This window comes from Miscanthus floridulus, chromosome 7, assembly GCF_019320115.1.
Source record: "Miscanthus floridulus cultivar M001 chromosome 7, ASM1932011v1, whole genome shotgun sequence".
NCBI classification, from domain to species: Eukaryota; Viridiplantae; Streptophyta; class Magnoliopsida; order Poales; family Poaceae; genus Miscanthus; species Miscanthus floridulus.
Window position 1 is genome coordinate 106,336,447 of NC_089586.1, and position 19,654 is coordinate 106,356,100.

The 19,654-nt window shown below is 45.0% G+C and overlaps 2 protein-coding genes across 3 annotated transcripts; one reads left to right on the plus strand and one right to left on the minus strand.

Annotated features, from left to right (window-relative positions):
- Positions 1 to 5,775: 5,775 nt before the first annotated feature.
- On the plus strand, positions 5,776 to 7,061 carry LOC136464138 (NAC domain-containing protein 7-like). The gene is made up of 3 exons (XM_066463097.1): positions 5,776 to 5,935; positions 6,070 to 6,341; positions 6,483 to 7,061. The coding sequence occupies exons 1-3, from the start codon at positions 5,776 to 5,778 to the stop codon at positions 7,059 to 7,061; spliced, it is 1,011 nt and encodes a 336-aa protein (XP_066319194.1).
- A 3,585-nt stretch (positions 7,062 to 10,646) lies between these two features.
- LOC136467485 (thylakoid lumenal protein TL20.3, chloroplastic-like) lies at positions 10,647 to 17,198 on the minus strand. 2 transcript variants are annotated; one of them, XM_066466202.1, is made up of 6 exons: positions 16,796 to 17,186; positions 16,672 to 16,701; positions 16,071 to 16,177; positions 15,382 to 15,416; positions 11,121 to 11,249; positions 10,647 to 11,003 (listed from the first exon to the last, which is right to left on the minus strand). In XM_066466202.1, exons 1-6 carry the CDS (start codon positions 17,113 to 17,115, stop codon positions 10,812 to 10,814), a joined length of 813 nt encoding a protein of 270 aa, XP_066322299.1. In that variant the 5' UTR covers positions 17,116 to 17,186; the 3' UTR covers positions 10,647 to 10,811. The 2 variants fall into 2 exon arrangements, with proteins under 2 accessions (XP_066322299.1, XP_066322300.1); XM_066466203.1 differs by lacking the exons at positions 10,647 to 11,003; positions 11,121 to 11,249 and adding an exon at positions 11,256 to 13,388 and having other exon boundaries at positions 16,796 to 17,198.
- Between the last annotated feature and the right edge of the window lie 2,456 nt (positions 17,199 to 19,654).

The following is a 19,654-nucleotide window of genomic DNA, read 5'->3' on the forward strand; positions in this document are numbered from 1 at the left end:
ACCTGTAAGAAAACCAACGACATGATGGCCGACATGCACATATATATGAACGGCACGATGGCCAAAATGCACAAGATTATATCCAACCACATATATATAACAATGTCACAACCACTCCTACGACTATCACCACTGCTACTCTACCACTACTACCACAACTACTAGTAATACTACGACGACGACGACGGTAGGGCATACCTAGTGGGTGTCGTAGGGCGGCGGTGGTGAAGGGGCCAGGGCGCCGGTGGACAAGGCGATGGCTGGGGAAGCGCTGGGGACGGCGCGGGCGCGGGCGGGGGTGGGGGCGGCGGCGGCGCGGGCACGGCCGGCGCTGGCGCGGGCAGAGTTGGCGCCTCCTTCTCCTCCTTCCTCCTTCCTCCTCCTTCTCTTCCTCCTTCTTCCTCCTCTCCTCCTCTCCTCTCTTTCTCCTCCTCCTCCGGCGGCGCGGCGCGGGGGGGCGGCGCTGGCGTGGGCGTCGTGGGCGCGGGCACGGGCCGAGGCTGGCGCGGCGACGCGGGCGCGGGTGGCGGCGGCGGCGGCGCTGGCGCTGGCGTGCGTGTGTGCGTGCGTGCGGTGTGTGGGCTGGCTGGGCCAGGAGGTTAAATCCCCTTTTTGCTGAGTGCCCCCGATCTGGCACTCGACAAAGTTTTTTTTTTATTTTTTTTAATTCTTTACCAAGTGCCACCTGGCCAGGCACTCGGCAAAGAAGAGTTTTTTTTAATTTTTTTAAAAAAATCTTTGCCGAGTGTCATAGGTCCTGACACTCGGCAAAGAGACTCCTTTGCCAAGTGTCTTCTCCTGGCACTCGACAAAGAGGCTCCTTTGTCGAGTGTCATTTTTTGCAAGCATTGTACATGAGAACTTGCGCGAAACCTTTTCAATTTTTTATCACAGTCTCCACATATGATATCTTGATTGAGAAGTTTCATGATTTTTTTGACTTCGTTTGCTTTTTAAAGAATTTAAAAACAACTCGACCGCAAGTTCATGGTCATGTTTTGTGAACAAGATGTTCGAAATTGGTGGTTTGTTTCTGGATACGACCTAACATTATACTAAATAACATGAATACCATTTTTCTATTCATTTTTTTCATTATTCGAATGACTAGCCATTATAATTTGAATTATTCAAGAAAATTCAATTAAATAAAATAAATTAAAGAAATATAGAAAAAGTCCGAGAAATGTGCCACATTGGAACATAGAGTACCAGGTATTGTCTGAAGACTGCAGAAAAAGTTTGAAGGTCAAAAGTAAAAAAAAAATATATAGTTTGTCGAGTGTCAAAAAAATGACACTCGACAAAGGAGCCTCTTTGCCGAGTGTCAGGAGAAGACACTCGGCAAAGGATTAACGGCGGCTGCTGGTCGTTAACGGCGGCGGCCCTTTGCCGAGTGTTATTGTTTGACACTCGGCAAACATGGTATTTGCCGAGTATTATTCTTTCACTACCGGACTCACTGGCTTTGCCGAGTGCCCGACACTCGGCAAAGTTGGAACCGAAAAAAACCCGAAAAAAATGGAAATTTTTTTTAATTGGTGGAGGCCCCCACCTGTCCGCGCCCACCCATCTCTGGCATTTTTCGCGTAAATTTCACGGCTACGCGGTCGACGGGATTCGAACCCGAGACCTCCCGCTGCGCACGAACCTCCTCTACCACTACACCACACTGTCACTTGTGTCTAGATTTCGGTTTAGTTCCCAATATATTATACTAAACCGAGTGTAAATTGCTTGTTTGAGACCCTAAACGAATTCAAATAAAAAAGTTGTAAACTATAAAGTTTCATAACTTTTCGAGATCTACACTTTTAGTTTAGAAAGTTTTTCCATCCGAGGTCGTTTACAAAATTTGAATTTTAAAATTTGGAAATTCAAACACAGTTTTGCATGACAAGATGTTTTCAAATAAAAAAGTTGTCAACTACAATGTTTCATAACTTTTCGAGATCTACAGAGTTTATTTTGGTTGTTTTTCCATCCGAGGTCGTTTGAAAAGTTCGAATTTTAAAATTTTGAAATTCAAACACAGTTTTGCATGACAAGATGATTTCAAATCAAAAAGTTGCCAATTACAAAGTTTCATAACTTTTCGAGATCTACAAAGTTTATTTTGGTTGTTTGGTCATCTATCCATCCGACATGGTCGTTCTAACATTGTTCACAAATCTTATATATCTCTCTTGTAGTTTCATAAACTACAAGAGAGATATGTTAGATTTGTGAATAAATTTATTTTCACTTTGTCATATGAAGAAAAGACCAAAACAAACATTGTACATCTTGATGAGTTGTACAACTTTCTAGTTGAAAACTTTTTCATTTGAATTAATTTACTACTTCAAAATATGCTTTGAAATTTTCTTTGCCGAGTGTCAAAAAAAAACACTCGGCAAAGAGGCTTCTTTGCCGAGTGTCAAAAAAACACTCGGTAAAGAGCTTCTTTGCCGAGTGTCAAAAAAAACACTCGGCAAAGACGTCTTTGCCGAGTGCCCGAAAAACAACACTCGGCAAACCACTTGGCACTCGGCAAAGAGCCGGTCTCCGGTAGTGTTTGTCGAGTGTTCGGCACTCGATAAACCACCTTTTTGTCGAGTACCATTTGTTTGCCGAGTGCTTTCTCTATGGCACTCGGCAAACAGCCTTTTTATCGAGTATTCGATAAAAAACACTCGGCAAAGTCTGGGACACTCGATAAAAAAAAGCCGTCTCCGGTAGTGACACCTCGCCTGCGCCTGGTGCATGAGCCAACCGAGCTTAGTGATGTTTCCGCCTCCAGGACTCCACCAGCTAAGCTAGCTTCCAGTGGCACCGGCCCTGTGTCCAGCGCCACCGCCCACCACCGTATATAAGTGGGCGCAACTCCGCGTCCCCCGTTACATTTCACTCCACTCCATCGCACACCGCACTCCCGGCGGAGTCCCGGCGTCTCTGCCTGTCCCTCTCCCTCTCTTGCCACAGGGCCGGGACCCGGGACGCGGCTAGCTAGACAGAGACGTGCAGGCCGGCCGGGGCCACCGGCGCCTCACGCGCGCGATCGAGGTGACGACGACGAGCGAGGGCGATCGAGGAGGAGCTGCTGCTGGCTAGCGCAGTCGCGCCTCGGGCGCGAGCGGGCGGTCGCTGTTGGAGGCTGGTGGAGGTGGTGGCGGTTACAGTGGGGGAAAGGAACGCGGGCGGAGCGGCCAATCGGGAAAGGAAGGGCACAGGCAGATCCAGGCATCCCAGGATTTCTGCGCCCAGACTTTGCCCGCAATCCATCAGCGCTTTCCGCGCACACCCTCCGCCCCACCGGTCCGCGTCAACCCGGCCGGCCTCCATCCGCTCCTCCGTGTCGTCCCTCTCCCTCTCATTCCCCGGCCTGGGCGGTGAAAGCGATCGATCCAGCGTGCTGCCTTGCTGCTAGCTAGCCTCCTGACCTGGACAGTTGCGTTTCTGCTGGTATATAAAGCGGAGGCGACCTACAGATTGGTGGTGAGCCCCTAATAACCATACAATGCATGTTCTTCTCCTCTCATCTTCAGCTTTAGTTTCGCTGTGTTCTACTCCATTCGCGTGCCTGCTGGCCGTGGATACAAATATATATGTATCTTGGCGTTTGTACTGAGTACTGACTGGGTGTGGCTTAGCTGATCGCCTGCTGATCCATCTCGTCCGGGGCCCAATTGCAAGCAAAGGGTATATCAAGAGGGTTGGCGAGGTGTACATGGCTACACTGTCCAGGTGAAGGAGAATCAAAGGAGCTGTCCGTTGAGTGTGCTCTGATAAGCGTCATTGTGGCTCTCGGTGCACTCAATCTGGGCGAACTATAGATTTGGCGCACAAGCTTGGTGAGGCTTCGATCACCTCTTCCTGTTCATACATAGTGCACTGTCGTTCTTTGTTTCTTTAATTTGCTTAGTTCTTGGACGATTGATGCTGCTGTGTGTAGTGCAGTGCCAGACACCGCCAGTTCCCAGTAACACTAGCTAGCTAGGTTAATTATTTGGGTACACTATGTTCTTTGAAGATCTTTTTTTTAATCTTTTTTTGGGGGGTGGGGTACTGGGGTGGGGGGTTACATTGGTATTTATGCTAGCTATTCCAAAATTCAAATTCATGCACCCCAAATAAGGCCTAGAGTGTTTAACCTCTCAGTTGCGTAAAATTTAAACTAGGGTTATCAGACAACAGAGGTCCATGTAGAATTAAGTAAATGTAGACAAAAATGGAATAATTGTAAGTTTGATACAAGAGGTTTAGTCCCAATTCTTTGAAATTCCGAACCATATTTCTTATGAAATTTCTCAAATATCTTCCAATGTTTGAAGGAACAAAATTCTCTTTTATTTCTTTTTTCTCATTGCCGTACCTCCTCTCCTTTTGTTTCATGAAGGTTGTTTCAGTTTAGGCTGACATATTAATAGGTTATTTTATGTCAGAAGGGACCCTCTATCTTCTGTAAATGTGTGTGTGTGCCAGTGTGTGCGCGTGTGCTTTTTTTTTGTTCACAATTTGGAAGCTATGTAGGTACATTTTGGTGTATTTTCCTTTGTCTAATAAATATGTATTAACATGAACATTCCCAATTAATTGATTCACTCTTTTTTAGAGCTATTTAGCCATATAATCTATCATCATATGGGGCAAAGAAATTCATTTGTGCTGTTGTTTAGATCATGTACTAGTATACATTTCTTTCAGCACAAAGGTCCGCATGTGCACTAAGCTAGCTTCCTTGGCACAAAAGGAACCAAGCGAACCAATGAATTAATCTGGTAATCGTATACATGATGAAAGTATGTACTTTTTATCTACTGCCATGATTGCTCACTTTTTTCCTAAAATGTCATCCCCATGGAAATAATGAAACAAAACTTCTGATCCATTTGTTGGAAACTAAACATGTGCCCACATATATCTTCAACCAATACCAAAGTTGAATATGAGTAGCAAATAAATTTTGGGACAATAAAATAATATTGAACTTTCTATATACATGTATGAATGCTCAGAGTAGAAATGGTTAGATTTGTGCTCGTGATATGCGCCAACTGTGCTTCAAACGGGTGTCTGTATAGACATGGTTCTGTACATCATGATCATGGTATATGTGTGCCCACCCTAGATATAAGATGACTAGCATATACATATGTTATCCCTTGATTTGGGTGCTAAGGTTAGTTGCATGTAGCATTGCTTCTTCTTTATCAGCATTATTAAGGGTCTGTTTGGATTACTTAGAGCTAAAGTTATTAGCCAGGACTACAAATTAACCCAAATTAGCTAGGGTTTGACAGCTAGTTGGCTATAACAACAACTAGCTAATGGTTTGGCTAAAAAGCTAGCTTACCTACTAGCCCCCCATTTGAATGAGCTAGGACTAGAAATTCGTACTATGCATCCAAACAGGTCCTAAATCCTTTGCACCCCTTATTAGCTGACGTTAAGATTGCTTAAAGTATATTACTCTTGTATCACAAAAAATAGTCTTAACACCAGTAGCAAACATTAGGATTGATGTGTGATCGAGTCTTGGCACCTACATTTACATACCTAGTATGTTGGTGCTAATATATAACTCAATTTTCTCTCCTATGGCTTCTTATTAGCGTCATTGGATATTTGACATACTCTGGTGGTAGGCGTATGACAGGAAGACCTTTTACGTGGCTTTGATCGAGCTAGTTGAACTGCATGGCACTGGCATGTTTAAATTGCTGATGAAACCTTGTACTGAATCTTTGTCAGGTTATTACCCTGTGCAGTTACTGGTGGGGATCCACTGAAAGGATGGACACTTTCTCTCATGTTCCCCCTGGATTCCGTTTCCACCCCACCGAAGAGGAACTCGTCGACTACTACCTCAGGAAGAAGGTGGCGTCCAACAAGATCGACCTTGACGTCATAAAAGACGTCGATCTGTACAAAATTGAGCCTTGGGATCTCCAAGGTAAGAAATAAATAAATACATTCTGAAACAAGTAGTTCATGCAACGGATGAGTTGGTAGTACATACAGACTTGCTTCTAAATATACAGACGCAGAAACTATTGATGACATTACACATGCATTTGGAATGGGCAGAGAAGTGCAAGATTGGGATGGAGGAGCAGAACGAGTGGTACTTCTTCAGCCACAATGACAAGAAGTACCCGACGGGCTCTCGCACCAACCGGGCGACCACCGCCGGGTTCTGGAAGGCGACGGGGCGCGACAAGCCCATCTACACCAAGAGCTGCCTCGTCGGGATGAGGAAGACGCTCGTTTTCTACAGGGGCCGCGCGCCCAATGGCCAGAAGTCCGACTGGATCATGCACGAGTACCGCCTCGAGACCACCGAGAACGGGACCGCTCCTGTACGTAAGCCTGCCTGCCTGTCAGTCTAGCTGAACGTAACAACAAATCGTCGATGTGAATGTGATCGAGCATGTCATTCAGCTGAGCTGACAGCATTTGCTTCTGCTTGCCCGTGCACGAACGAATCGTGGGTGGTTCAGGAGGAAGGATGGGTGGTCTGCAGGGTGTTCAAGAAGCGAGTGGCGACCGTGCAGAGGATGGCCGACGGCGCGCCGTGGTTCGACGACCACGTCGCCGGCGGGTTCATGCCGGACCTCATTAGCTCGCCGAGGCAGCTGATGCACCACCACCATCCGGCAGCGGCGGTGTACAGCGGCGGCCAGCAGCAGCTCTACCACTGCAAGCCGGAGCTGGGGTACCACCACCTTCTGCCCAGCCAAGACGCCTTCTTGCAGCAGCTCCCTCAGTTGGAGAGCCCCAAGCCTCCTCCCGCCTACATTGCCGCCCAAGGCAGCTGCAGCCTCCAGGCCTCTGGGTACGCAGCGCAGCAACCGCCCCTGATGGAGGCCGCATACATGGACGACTCGGTCACTGATTGGAGAGTGCTCGACAAGTTCGTCGCGTCTCAGCTCTTCAGCCACGGCGATGGCACAGCGAAAGAGGCCGGTTACCCCAGTCCGGCGCAGGTGTTTCAGGCTGAGAACAAGCAACCGGAAGAAGCACTGGACTACGCTTCCACATCTGCCTCTGCTGGCGGCGAGGCCAACATGTGGAAATAGCTACTGCAGAACGTACACGAATCCATTGGATGCTCTATACAATTCATATATACAATATATGCCTCCCAAACCTGAGTGAGTGTACAAATATATAGCATGCAATGCGTGTCATGGCACATGAAAATATACATATATGCATAATAAACATGTAGCCAAAGTGGTTATATATGTTATTGACATCAGGTCTCAAGACCTGGTGTTAATAAGGTAGCTAGCCGAAAACTGAAGCTAAGGAGCTTTAGCAACTGACTTGACAATTTGTAAAAATAGTCAAGCTGTCGATGGACGTCTATTTGTACGGTCCATCCAGAACGGCAGCTCTGGTTGCTGCCGATGCATCAGCAATGTTTGTGAAATTGAGTGGAAAGTTTATTTACTGAGACACTCCTCTGTTGAACTTTCCGCTTTTGCATATGTTGGCTTTAGAACAAAGCAGGGGCCACTTCTTTCGAGCAAGAAGCACATGATATGATCTAGTATTTCATATACGTATACTATGCTACATATGGCATTCAGTACTTGTGGGGGATACCCGGTACCCACAAGATAAGACATGGGCCGCCTCCCAAAGGTAGCCCAGTCCATAAGATCAAAACGTGCACCGCAAGGCTATAAGAAGATGCGATTTATTGTATAATATTAAATAGGATATTTTTCTTGTAACCCTAACTCTCCAGAGTATATAAGGAGAGGCAGGGATCTTGTAGTAGGCATCTCTACATATCTCAATGCAATACATCGGAACACAGGATGTAGGTATTACATCATACTGACGGCCGAACATGTCTAGATCTTGTGCCTCGGTGCTTGTATTATCATCTAATTCGTATCTCGCGTACCTCCACCGATTCATCTACTATCATGGGCATACCCCTCAGTAGACTGTCGATCAAATTTCGTCGAAAGTGGCGCGCCAGGTAGGGGATGTGCGTGCTGATTCTATGGCGAACCAGATGAGAATCTTTTCTTCAATCAACGTCGCCGGCAACTCAGCATTCGGCGTTGCCGCTGGCAGGCAGCGGATTGCTTTCCTTAGCGAACGGTCGCACATGCTGGAGTTCGACGCCTTGCCATGCACCTCCAACAGACGCAACACGCGACAGCAATATCGGAGTCAAGCAATCTAAGAAAGCTAAGTCAATTCGCTTTCTAATTAAATATTGTTATTATCTTCTAGATATACCCGTATGTTTGCATGATTTCGGTTGGGAAAAACCTAATCGCATCTTGTTGTTACTCGTGATTTCTGATCGGATACGTAAGATCGTTTCCGCGGATCACGACAACCAGCAATTAGGAAAGGCGATCGGCGATAACGCGATGTGGAGCAGTGTTTCCACCAAAGATGTTGGTCGACCGTACAAGTTAATTGGAGTAGTTCAAGAGATATACAAGCACATATGCATCTGGATCTACACCACCATGCAAGCAACCTCACGTATCTCAGGCATGCAAGGAAGATCTCGGACTGCGCCCTCGCCTCGGTCGGACACGCTCAAGGGCCCTCCCCACGCGGATTGACTCCGTCAGGCTCCGATTACACCTGTTCGCTTATGACTCCACATACCCGTTCGAGCTGTCAAGCGAGCCATCCAAATCACACCCATCTACTCGGACATCATGACTCGCTGACTCACTTGCCGACTCCTCTACTCCACTTGGTGTCAATCAAGCTAAGGCAAACTTTAATATTCTTCTAAATATTCTCTAATCTTCGTGCGTCTCCGATGTCTCTCTATGTTGTTTTCTCCATAATCATTCTTCAAATGACTTTTTTCTCCGTGTATACCATCTTAAAGATGACACACGTTTTTGACTCAATAAATCTCCGAACAATCATGTTGATGCTCGGATGTCCCTAGAGACGACCCTGTCTCCGGCTTCTCCCTACATGTGACGAGCATCTCCCCTCTGCGTTACGGGTGGTCGGCGACGGCTCCTTGACGACGCTTTGTTCTTCCTATACGCACACGGGCTCCGCGCTCCGCGTTATGGTTAACGGGCTAGCTAGGGCTGGAGACTGAGCTACAAACAAACTATTCGGATGGTTTATATTAAATATAAACACTTCTTCCAAAAACAAACATAATGTTCATCTACAACCGATGACCGAGCTGCATACGTTATTTCATCATTGCTGATTTTCTTTCGGGTTTCATACATTTTATTTTTACACCATGAACTACCCGTTCTACATATTTTTATTTCAGGGGCCTGGTTTAGTCAACGAGCTTACGCTCGGGGACATCCGTCAGGAAGGATAAGAGGATCATCGTCTGGGTGGTCGCGCCACCTGGCACTTGGACTTCACCACCGACCAACTGGTCGGACCATTTGGCTCATGGATTTCATCACCGACCAATTGGTCGGACCGTTCAACGCTCACTTCCGCTCAGGCATTCACTTCACTGTCGACCAGTTGGTTGGACTGCTCGACACTCATCACCAACCCGTTGGTCATATTGCTCGTCGCTTCGGCTTTATCGACAGCTATGCTGAGGACTTGCCAGCTATGCTAGGGACTCCTCGCCCCTTGGATTCTTTGTGCAAGAGTCGCCAGCTAAGCTGGGTACTCCCTTGGCATTTGGATTTTGCTACGTCTCATCGGTGTGCTATCAAGTTGCTCCATACTATTCGGATCGGGTGTTGATCTTGGGCAATATGACCAACGTTCGGGGTCTAAATAAGTACATGACAGATGATGTTGACAAGCTTTCATTAAAATTCTGACCCTGTTACAAGATTCATTTTTTCATCTTCCAGCATGCTTAAGGACTAAGTGGCTACACTTCACCTAACAATGAATGTAGTACTTTTTTTTTTATTTACCCTTCTTATTGACTAAGGAGTCTAAATGGCTACACTTCGCCTAAGGTGGAGAATTTTTAATTTTTATGTTGAGCCCCTTACATCCTTCTAGCAAACTTTACTCGAGTAAGTCCGAGCCTAGCTCCCAGTTGAACTTAGCTCCCAGTTGAACTGCTCGAACATCTGCTTCAACTGCTCGGACACCGTTTTCAACTGCTCGGACACCTGGTTAACAACTTGGATGCTTGTTTCAACAGCTCGGTTCACAGTTAAACTGGTCGAAAGCCTGTCTCTGGTGATCAGCAGCAAGTTGAACAGCTCGAACAAGCTCAAGATGGCGTTGCTTAAAGGAAACAAGGCACTCGGAGACTAGCTGTGGATGATATACCCCCGCTACCCACAAGACAAGACATAGGCCACGCCCCAAAGGTGGCCCAGGCCATAAGATCAAGGCGTACACCGTAAGGCTACAAGAAGATGTGATTTATTGTATAATATCAAATATGATATTTTCCTCGTAACCTTGTCCCTCCAGAGTATATAAGGAGAGGCAGGGGTCCCGTAGTGAACATCTCCACATATCTCAATGCAATACATCGAAACACAGGATGCAGGTATTACGTCATACTGACGGCCGAATCTGTCTAAATCTTGTGTCTCGGTGCTGGTATTATCATCTAGTTCGTATCTCGCGCACCTTCACCGATTCATCTACTATCGTGAGCATATCCCTCGGTAGACTACCGACTAGATTTCGTCGACGGTACTCAGCGCCCATATCTCATCTACATCCTGAATTTTACCTGATTCCGTTGCAATGTTACAACAATTGCAAGACGAGAAGAAAAACGACTGGTTTCTCTGCACTATTCTGCTCTTACTCAATCTCCAATGTAATGTACACCATCTAGTCACCAGTTTCCATGTTGGATCAATCCTCTCTCAGTTTGCATCGCACATACCAGTAGCTGGATCACAGAAACCATCTCGGTCAAGAAGCTTTTGTGGCGGGGCACTCAATAGAGGGGATGAAGGGCTCCCATATGCGTTTCGACGGCTATTGCCACATCCTAGGCTTTTTCGGGTGCTTACCCCTGTTATGGGGTTGGTCCCACTTGCATATTTGCATAATGCCTGCAAAAATAATATCAGAAATCAAGAGATCACATAAGCATTGACCATAGAACCTGACAATCTCCAAGAATAACAGCATCGATATGTGATGGCATTGTCATTTACGTAACTATGTACCTGTTTCTGTGGTAGGTCAATAACAGCATCACTGAAGTCAGCACCTTCAATGATCGCTCCTCCAAGATCACTACGTGTTAGGACTGACCGTACAAGGACAGCATTTGTAAGGTTAGCTTCATTTAGAACCTGCCACAAACATACAATGTCTCAAAACTTGTTTGAACTGCAAATCTGTCAGGGAATTATGTATATTGACAACTTCCTATATCAAATGCATAACGGGAGAATTCACTAGTTGCCATGGATTGCAATTTAAATAATGAAATGACATTTGCCAGTCTAACAATGCAAGCATTAAGTACATCAGAACAAATATAACTACACCCCGTTCTTCATCCGGCTTGCCTTACATAAACATAATTTAGATGGCCCAATGGCTAATGGAAGAGGATTCTCAAACTAATAGTTGACCCCAATGTGTAACTGGAGCTCGGAAACACGCAGAAACTGCTCGCTGGTCAGCAACAGTAGTCAATAACTGCTTCCTGACAACTACCCTGTTCACAGTTTGGTCTTAAACCATTCAACTTGCCAATCCAAACCAGACAGGACCAGTAGAAGCAGTTACGCGGGTTAGCTGGTTTTCTGGTTTGAAATCCATATGTGCGAGCACTGGTTAGGTTCGACATGGGTTAGAAACCGGCATACCTGCTCAACCATACCAATCTGTGCATGCGCTCATGGCGTCAGTCACATCTGTATACCATGACGAATGCAGTTGATGTGCAGCAAACGGCGGAAGAGTGAGAGACATTAGTTGAGCTCAAGCACCACCAGGCAAACTACAAATGTGCAATCATCGACAAGAAGTGGGAACATCGCTGCAGGTGAGAGTCATCAACAGTGGTGCAAATCCAGATGAGGAAGCACAGAGTACAGTGTAGTGTATCCATGCCAAGCAGGGAGGTCCAGATAGACGATACAGGGCCATTTGTGCAGGGCCAAGGCTGTCATCCATGCCGGAGGTTACCGTCTTGGCTTGATGTAGCATCCACAAAGCGACCTAACTGATCTGATTTCCATGACAGAGCTCGAGTCCTTTCCCCTTGAACACGCAGGAGAGCTGTGCATCTTTTATATTAAAGAGAAAGGAGGGGGGAAGAAACCCCGTACAAGGCAACATACTTACCTCCACTAGGAGATAAAAGAATGTTGCAATAAAAAAATGCATAGGCTTATCACCCCATACAAATACAAGAGCACGCCCGACCATGATAACAGTTTACTCTATAACCTCCACACGACCAAAGAATAAATCCTGAAATTTCCAACCTCCAGCAAAACACCATATCTGCAGCTCTTCATTAAAAAAAGTGTTGGGCTGCTGGCAATGATGGAGAGGCACAATAAAAAACACATCCATTTCTGAGATTTCATAGGGTCCAAGCTCCCAAAATGACAACACTGTTGAACCCTTTTCTTTAAGGCCTTCCAATTTTTGGCTACCTTTCCTCCACCAAACAGTGAAGCATTCATCATGGCGCCCAGGTGAAGTGTGTTGGGGGAGGCCAATAGGGGCCAGCAAATTATGCCACAATTGCCTAGCAAAAAACACAGCTGGTAAGAATATGTTGCACCATCTCCTCCTCTTGATCACAAAGAACACAACGCTTGGGATGTGCAAGCCCCCATTTAATCTGCTGTCCAGCACCGTTTTGCTAACTGAGCTCGAGTCCTGATATTGCCATTAGCTACTGTCAGCTAGTTCATTCAGTTTCGTCAGAAAGGAAGCCAGTGCTGAATGCTCAAGTTCAGAGACTCCGTTCTTCAGCATTTGATTGCTATCCAACGAATTTGCTTCAACTGAGTCACTTGCTTTGCTTAGCACCAAACTATGTTTGCTTTCATATTTTTCAGAAGTTAAAAGTGTTTATCTTTTAATTAATGTAGTCATCGATGCCTCAGTCTGTAAGGAGCGCGAGTGTTGGCTGTAAGGCTTAATCGAAGAACCCTAGTTCTGTAGTAGCAGTAGTCAAGTAAAGCAGGCTGTCCTGTACTTGAATCCTTCAATCAGTTGAGTTATCTGCCAGTTAAGGTATTCCCCTCTATGTTCTTCAGCTCTGGCTGTTCTTTTCTTGTCAGATCACTCTGGTTCTTGATAGCTACACCAATAGCACCACTCCTCACCCCAAACGGACGCAGCAACCATGGTGGTGTGGCATTACCTGTTTGAGGCTTCAGCCAGAGAAGGTATATACGGTGGGACTCTTTCCCGTGTTTGGCGGTGGCATACATGATGCCGCTCCTCTCTATGGCCAACAGCAGCTGTATAGAGGAATAATCAGAGAAGTTCAAGTGCCCCTTGCTGGACGCGAGCTTCATCTAGATGCTTCTGGTGTATGCATACAGTTTAACCCAGCCAAACCGGTAAACCCACATGAAACCAACCCAGCAATTATCAGCCATAAAACCATAGAAACCAGACTGATTCAGCTAAGATAGTCCATCGACACGTTAGTTTCAGAAACCAGCAAACCCCCCAAAACCGTGGATGAACAGGTCTGCTAGCAACTCTCTCCCATCCACCGGACACTGGGTTAGCTGCCAAATAATGGACTAATGGCTCAAAAGGTTTGGTAGTAAAGAAAAGAAAGAAACAAGTGCATCGTCCAAACAAATTGGCCACCACACTGCAAATCTAAGTTTGTTCTCATGGAGGAAGCATCACTTGGACCTTGGCTAGAGCAAAATGCCTCCATGGGAGAACTTTGGAGCATATGATTGTCAGAATATATAAAGAGAAGGATTTTGCCTACTGCTTCTGCTTATTTATCTTTCTTAATCTTCGTTCGGTTTCTCTTCCAGTAGTTGTTTTTTAAAAGAAAAAAAAGAATGTCTTGCCACTAGGCTATTTGTAAAATAACCTTGCATCTCTAATATAACTGTGGGGAGAACCGAACAATAGTTTCGTCGGTGGAGCCCCCACAGTTGAGAGGTCGCCCACCCAGGTTCGAACCCAGGTGCTCGAAGGTTGCATGAGTAGCCCCCACAGTTGAGAGGTCGCCCACCCAGGTTCGAACCCAGGTGCTCAAAGGTTGCATGAGTACCTAAAGGTTGGGTACTTGGTACTCCTCTCTCAAGAAAAGCCAAAGGGAAATCCCTCTCCATGGCCATTTTTTAATATATTTATGTGGGTAACTCTGCTACATATAGCTTTTTGAAAAAAGTACAGCTACTCTGAGCAAGACTTATGCTTCATTAAATTATCTTTAACACCCAAATCTTAAAATCCTGTACTTAAACAAATGTGAGGGTAGTATGGGAGAATGTGAGTGAGATATTGCATGCCCAAAAGGAAGTAGAATTTTCCTTAAGCGAGGATATGTTTTGAACTTGGCCATATATAACTATAGGGCCAATAACATACTTACAAATTTCTATATTTTTATTCTAGTAATGCAGATAATTCTTCAAAATATGACCAAGTGCACATTGTTTCAGAAAGTGGTATATGTATCGATGTGTTGAACATAGAGTAAATGAGTAGTGCTGCTCCTAAATTTCCAATGACTTTCCACTGCACAAAAAGGGTGTACCCAGTGCAGAGAGCTCCCGCTCTGTGCGGGGTCTGGGGAAGGGTGTCAGTGGCAAGTCTTACCCTCGCCTGTACAATGCGAGGAGACCGCGACTCGAACCCGGGACCTTCCGGTCACAGGCGGTAAGACTCTACCGCTTGCACCAGGCCCGCCCTTCGACTTTCCACTGCACAACAGATGATTTTTTCCTTCTTCCTTCCTTTTTTCTTTTAAAATGAGCCTCTAGATGTATATGAATCCATGGCCCAGAAGAAGATGCAGTGTATCAGTCTTGTTGATTAGTCTCAGTTAGATGTACTTGTAATATGTACCAAATGCCAAAGGTTTATCAATGCTATTCAAAGATTTGCTGAAAGGATACTAGAAACAGAGGAAGCCAATGCTATGGATATTATTTCTAGAACTAAAAGTGGAGATAACATTCCAACAGTTAATCAACTTGGGTACTATTGTGATATCTTTTATTAACCTCAAAAATCAAGAAGGATTATCGCAATCATAATTTATTACTACAGAAAGGAGAAAACATAGGGACAACCTTTAAAGCTGACCTAGAATTTAGATGTGTAATTGCGTATGCTCCATCTATGCCTATAATCACTGGAAATATGAACCATATATTTCAATAAACATAAGAAATCACATGCATTTGGGAAAAAAATATTGGTATGGTTCAACAATATGACAAAGCTAAAACCTAAAAGTACTAATTCAGTTTTTACCATGCGGTCCATTAATGTATCGCTCAAATCGGCACCTGAAAAGGTAAACAACAGCACTGGTAAAAAAACACAAAATAACTGCATGAATATTCTAAAATGTTCCAAGGCCATATACTCAAATGTGGTAAAAATCACATCAACAGGATAAAAAGATTCAGATATAGAGTTCCTGTTCTGTAATTTACTTTGGTTTTTGCTCAAAATAAGGGAAGTTTCTACAATTCTAGATAAAGTGCTGGAACAACAGAGATGAGAATCCCACATAGCCAGGTTTCAGTGAATGCTAGAAGACCAGAACTACTACCAAACTTTGATATAAATAGCATGATGAGTCAACTTGAAACCAGAAAAGGAAAAAAAAAACTGTTCTGATTTTATACTGAGATGGTGGTGAAGCAAGTAGCAGATAAGAGGTTCTCTATGATATCTCTGGTTGAGTAGCTTCCAGAGTAAGGTACATTAGAGGACCACTGACCACTAAACAAAGGTAGTTATGTGCATCAAGCACGTACATCATGTACGAGCACACACATCATGTATGATAATAATTCCTAGTTGTGTGCATTGGTGTGGCTTTGTATGGGCTCTTTTCTCATTTTTTCTTCTTAATATAATAATACGCAGCTCTCCCGCGTGTTCAAGAAAAAAAATAACCTATCTGCATAATAAAAAGCTGTTGTTTCACTCACCCGTGAAATTTGCCTTATAAGCAACAGCCTTTTCAAGATAGGCACCATTGAATGTGGAACCACTGAAATCCGACTCTCTCATATCAGCGGATGTGAAGTTGGCCCGCCTACATCAATAAATGATGTATTTGGTAAAGGAGAGATGAGGAATAGCAATTTCTTTAGTTATCCTTATCCGTATCACAGATAATTACTCTTACTCTGCTAAAATTTTGTTTGACAACAGTGTACTTACAGTAATTTTGTAGCATATTTGTTACACATTTTCTCCATAAATAAACATTTTATACAACAAGCTATTTCCATCTAGTATATATGACCTAAATAAAAGCAATGCTCAGAAAATGCATGCGGACACAATGCTGATCAATTTTGGTAATAATACATTATCATCGTTATATCTGGGAAGTGGGAAGTGGTAGAGCTCTATGCAGCGTGCTAATACCTAAACTTCCAGAGGGCCAAAATCACATCAGATCTGCCAAAGCTGGCACGAAGTTGAAAAGTAGGATTCCTTTCTACTAACTATTCCTTTAATCTATCAGACTTGGCATGAACAATTGGGGTTTCTAACTCGGAACAAGTGAAATTAAGAACCCACCTGAAGTTCTCGTTAACGTGGACAGCCTTCCTGTAAGACCACACACAAAAAAAAAGCAAATCAGCAATGCAATGTAACAACAAAACGATCACGGAGAAGAGATGCGAAAGAAGCAGTGGCGTACTTGAGGTCGGCCGAGCCGAACTGCGCGGCGGAGCCAATGCCAAACTCGCCCCGCTGCTCGGCCTCGAACCTGTTCAGGTCCGCGTAAGCTGGCATCGAGGCGGCGACCACGGCCGCCGCGAGCGCGGCGGATACCGCGGCGCGCCACCTCGGCTGCTGCGGCGGCGCCGGCGGGGCGTTCGACGCATTGCCGCCCCCGCGTTCGGGCGCCGCCAGGCAGGAGACGCACGGGAGGCGGCGAGGGGGGCAGCGAGAGAAGGAAGATAGGTTCGTGGGTACGACGGCGGTGGCGGCGAGAGGGGAGGTGGATGCGGGAGTCATGGCGGCGACGGGTTTAAGGCGAGGAGCAGTGGCCGCAGCCCGAGTTGGGGAAGAAGAGGGTGAGGTGGGGAACGGGACAGACCGGTATTGGTGGCTCGCGCGCGAACACGTAACTGCTAGCGGAACCGTCGGGCCACGGACGCGAAGGAAAGATCCAGCGCTACTGCATTCCATCACGTTCACGGCCTAAACACTCTCTGTAGAAGACAAACACTCTAGGGAAAGAATCAAAGAAGTTTTCCAATTCCCACACTGAGCAAATCTGTCAGATTATGTAGCATGAAACTAGCTATTTCGGCCAATAGACCAACAATAGGCAATAGCTAATGGGACCTAGTCACCTAGCACCGCCGCACAGTCCGTTGGAAACCTGGACAGCCCGGCCTGTTTCTGTTTTAGTGAAGTACAGTACGTGGGTCTATTGAGATATCCATTTGAACTGAGGCACCTACGATGATAAACAATTTATATATTCCTTTGGTACCTCATAACAAGGCATGTCTAATACTCAAATTTAAAATATGAAAGAATTAAACTCTAGGTAATAACTTTAAATGTCCAAATAATTTTAGAGGTGAGGTCATCGGTATATTTCAACATGCAGCTCATCTCAATTAAATCATTACTCCATTAATAACCTTGTCATTTAGGTCATGTTCTTATCAGCCATCAAATCAACGAACAGTACTTTACTTTTCAGTCTAGCTTTTCAGCAAAGCGAACATGGCCTTACTAAAAAACCAAGGCCTAGATGCATCTTTACGAGTCCTTTTTCTTTAATCTTTTCTTCGTATATACATGGCCAATTACAGATGTGGTGCTATGTTGCAATAGCTTCACCAAGCTAACTATGCTACATCTTAATTTTTAAACCGTAGCGACGCACTAGAATATATTCATGTAGATCACCAATTATCATCGATCATGGATAATTATAGTCATGAAAGAACAACTGGGGTTGAACGCTCTATTTAGATCAAATCAAATGTCTACCTACTTCTGCAGTGTAAAATAATTTAAATAATAGCATCAGACTGACTCAAACTTTTTTAGGTTTGCATTTTGCTATCTAGATTCTATCTAACAAGAGGTGCGGGGCGAGCTTAACCTGCCATCCTAGTGCGCTTGAGCCAAAGCTTGTTTTGCCATGCTAACATTAATAAGGAAGGAAGTAAATGTCAAAATTAAGTAGTATATCGTTTTATATAACGAAAAGAAATGAAAACTACACAAGACACTATTTTCAAAAGCAAAGAGATTAGTCACCTCATTAACTAACCCGCTTGAAAAAAAATAGTCTAAACTGACCAACTAATGCATTAAGCGTGTCTTCTTTAGGTCGGACGTGGTGCAATGAGATGGACTCAACCCAATTTCTAAGAATGGGACAATCCAATGATTTTTGTTTGGACACGGGTGAAATGGTTCTTATTATCTACTTATTTAGTTCATGAACCCGAAAATTTAGACCACACACCCTGCACGTGGGGCTAGGGTCCACCTATTAGTCTCTATTATTTCTCCGTTTTTCCATCTCTCTCCTCGTCTGGTTCATTTTCCGTCCAAGACCACGGTCGAAGTCATCACCCCCGCGCGGCCGCTGCCTTCGGGGCCATGTGTTGGTGCATGCCTCGGATGCCAGTGCCCTAAGCCCTCCTCATGTCTGCCACCCTCAGCTCTGAACAGCACGCCGCTGCCGCTCTTCAGGTCTACGCATGGTGTGGGCCTCGAATGCTGGCACCCTCGCCTCTCTGCGCAGTCGCCACCCTCGACTATCCATGTGTGACCGGTGCAGAGCTCGCCATTGTTGTCCTCGTCTCCACGGGCTTGACTAGCTCGAGACGTGCCCTTCTCTCCTCCCCCACGCGCTCACGTGAACGACTCCTCCCTCTCCATCCCCTCGATTCATAGGGATCACGAAGGATGACATATGAGGGGTATATTCTACTTAGAAACCGTCTCGTCCTCTATTGCCCCTAAACCAAACACCACGAAAAATGTACTCGCCCATCCCATCCTCTATCATCTTGAACTAAATACATGCTAATTGAATCAACAATTTTCTTTGACCCATAATAACCATTAGGCTAGACATGTCCATAAGTTTTGATTCCAAACCTGATTTAGAAAAAAACAAACTCTGACACGATATGAAAAATCAGACTCAATTCGAGACACTATGAGCCTTCTTGGTTGAGTTTCAAAACTTGCCCAATCAAAATGATGGCAAGCCAAAATCAGCTTGCCAAAGTTAGGGCAAAAATGTAGGGATGGAATTGGTTGAGTGGCCATGACACAATAGTGAGCATTTTCCCCCTCTTATAAGATTGAAGAAGTTTATGGTGGTTTTGCCATTTGGTGATAAAAATTGGTGTCAATTTTTTGGTAACGACCCCATCAATAACAAGATTTTATAGATATACCTTAAATTTGGTTGGACAAGTTTTTGAACCCAACACCTATAACCCAACTTGACGCGTCCGTGGAATGGGCTCGGGAAAAATTTGACGGACGCTCGGTTAGACTTGGTTTCCGAAAA

Bases quoted from the DNA above. Each gene is read 5' to 3' on its own strand.
- LOC136467485 (XM_066466202.1), bottom strand. From the start codon at position 17,115: ATGACTCCCGCATCCACCTCCCCTCTCGCCGCCACCGCCGTCGTACCC. The intron at 16,702-16,795 runs GTACGCCACTGC...GTGGTCTTACAG, and splicing joins TTCGGCTCGGCCGACCTCAA to GAAGGCTGTCCACGTTAACG. The intron at 11,250-15,381 runs GTAAAAACTGAA...TGTTTGTGGCAG, and splicing joins ATACATTAATGGACCGCATG to GTTCTAAATGAAGCTAACCT.
- LOC136464138 (XM_066463097.1), top strand. From the start codon at position 5,776: ATGGACACTTTCTCTCATGTTCCCCCTGGATTCCGTTTCCACCCCACC. The intron at 5,936-6,069 runs GTAAGAAATAAA...TGGAATGGGCAG, and splicing joins TGAGCCTTGGGATCTCCAAG to AGAAGTGCAAGATTGGGATG. The intron at 6,342-6,482 runs GTACGTAAGCCT...TGGGTGGTTCAG, and splicing joins CCGAGAACGGGACCGCTCCT to GAGGAAGGATGGGTGGTCTG.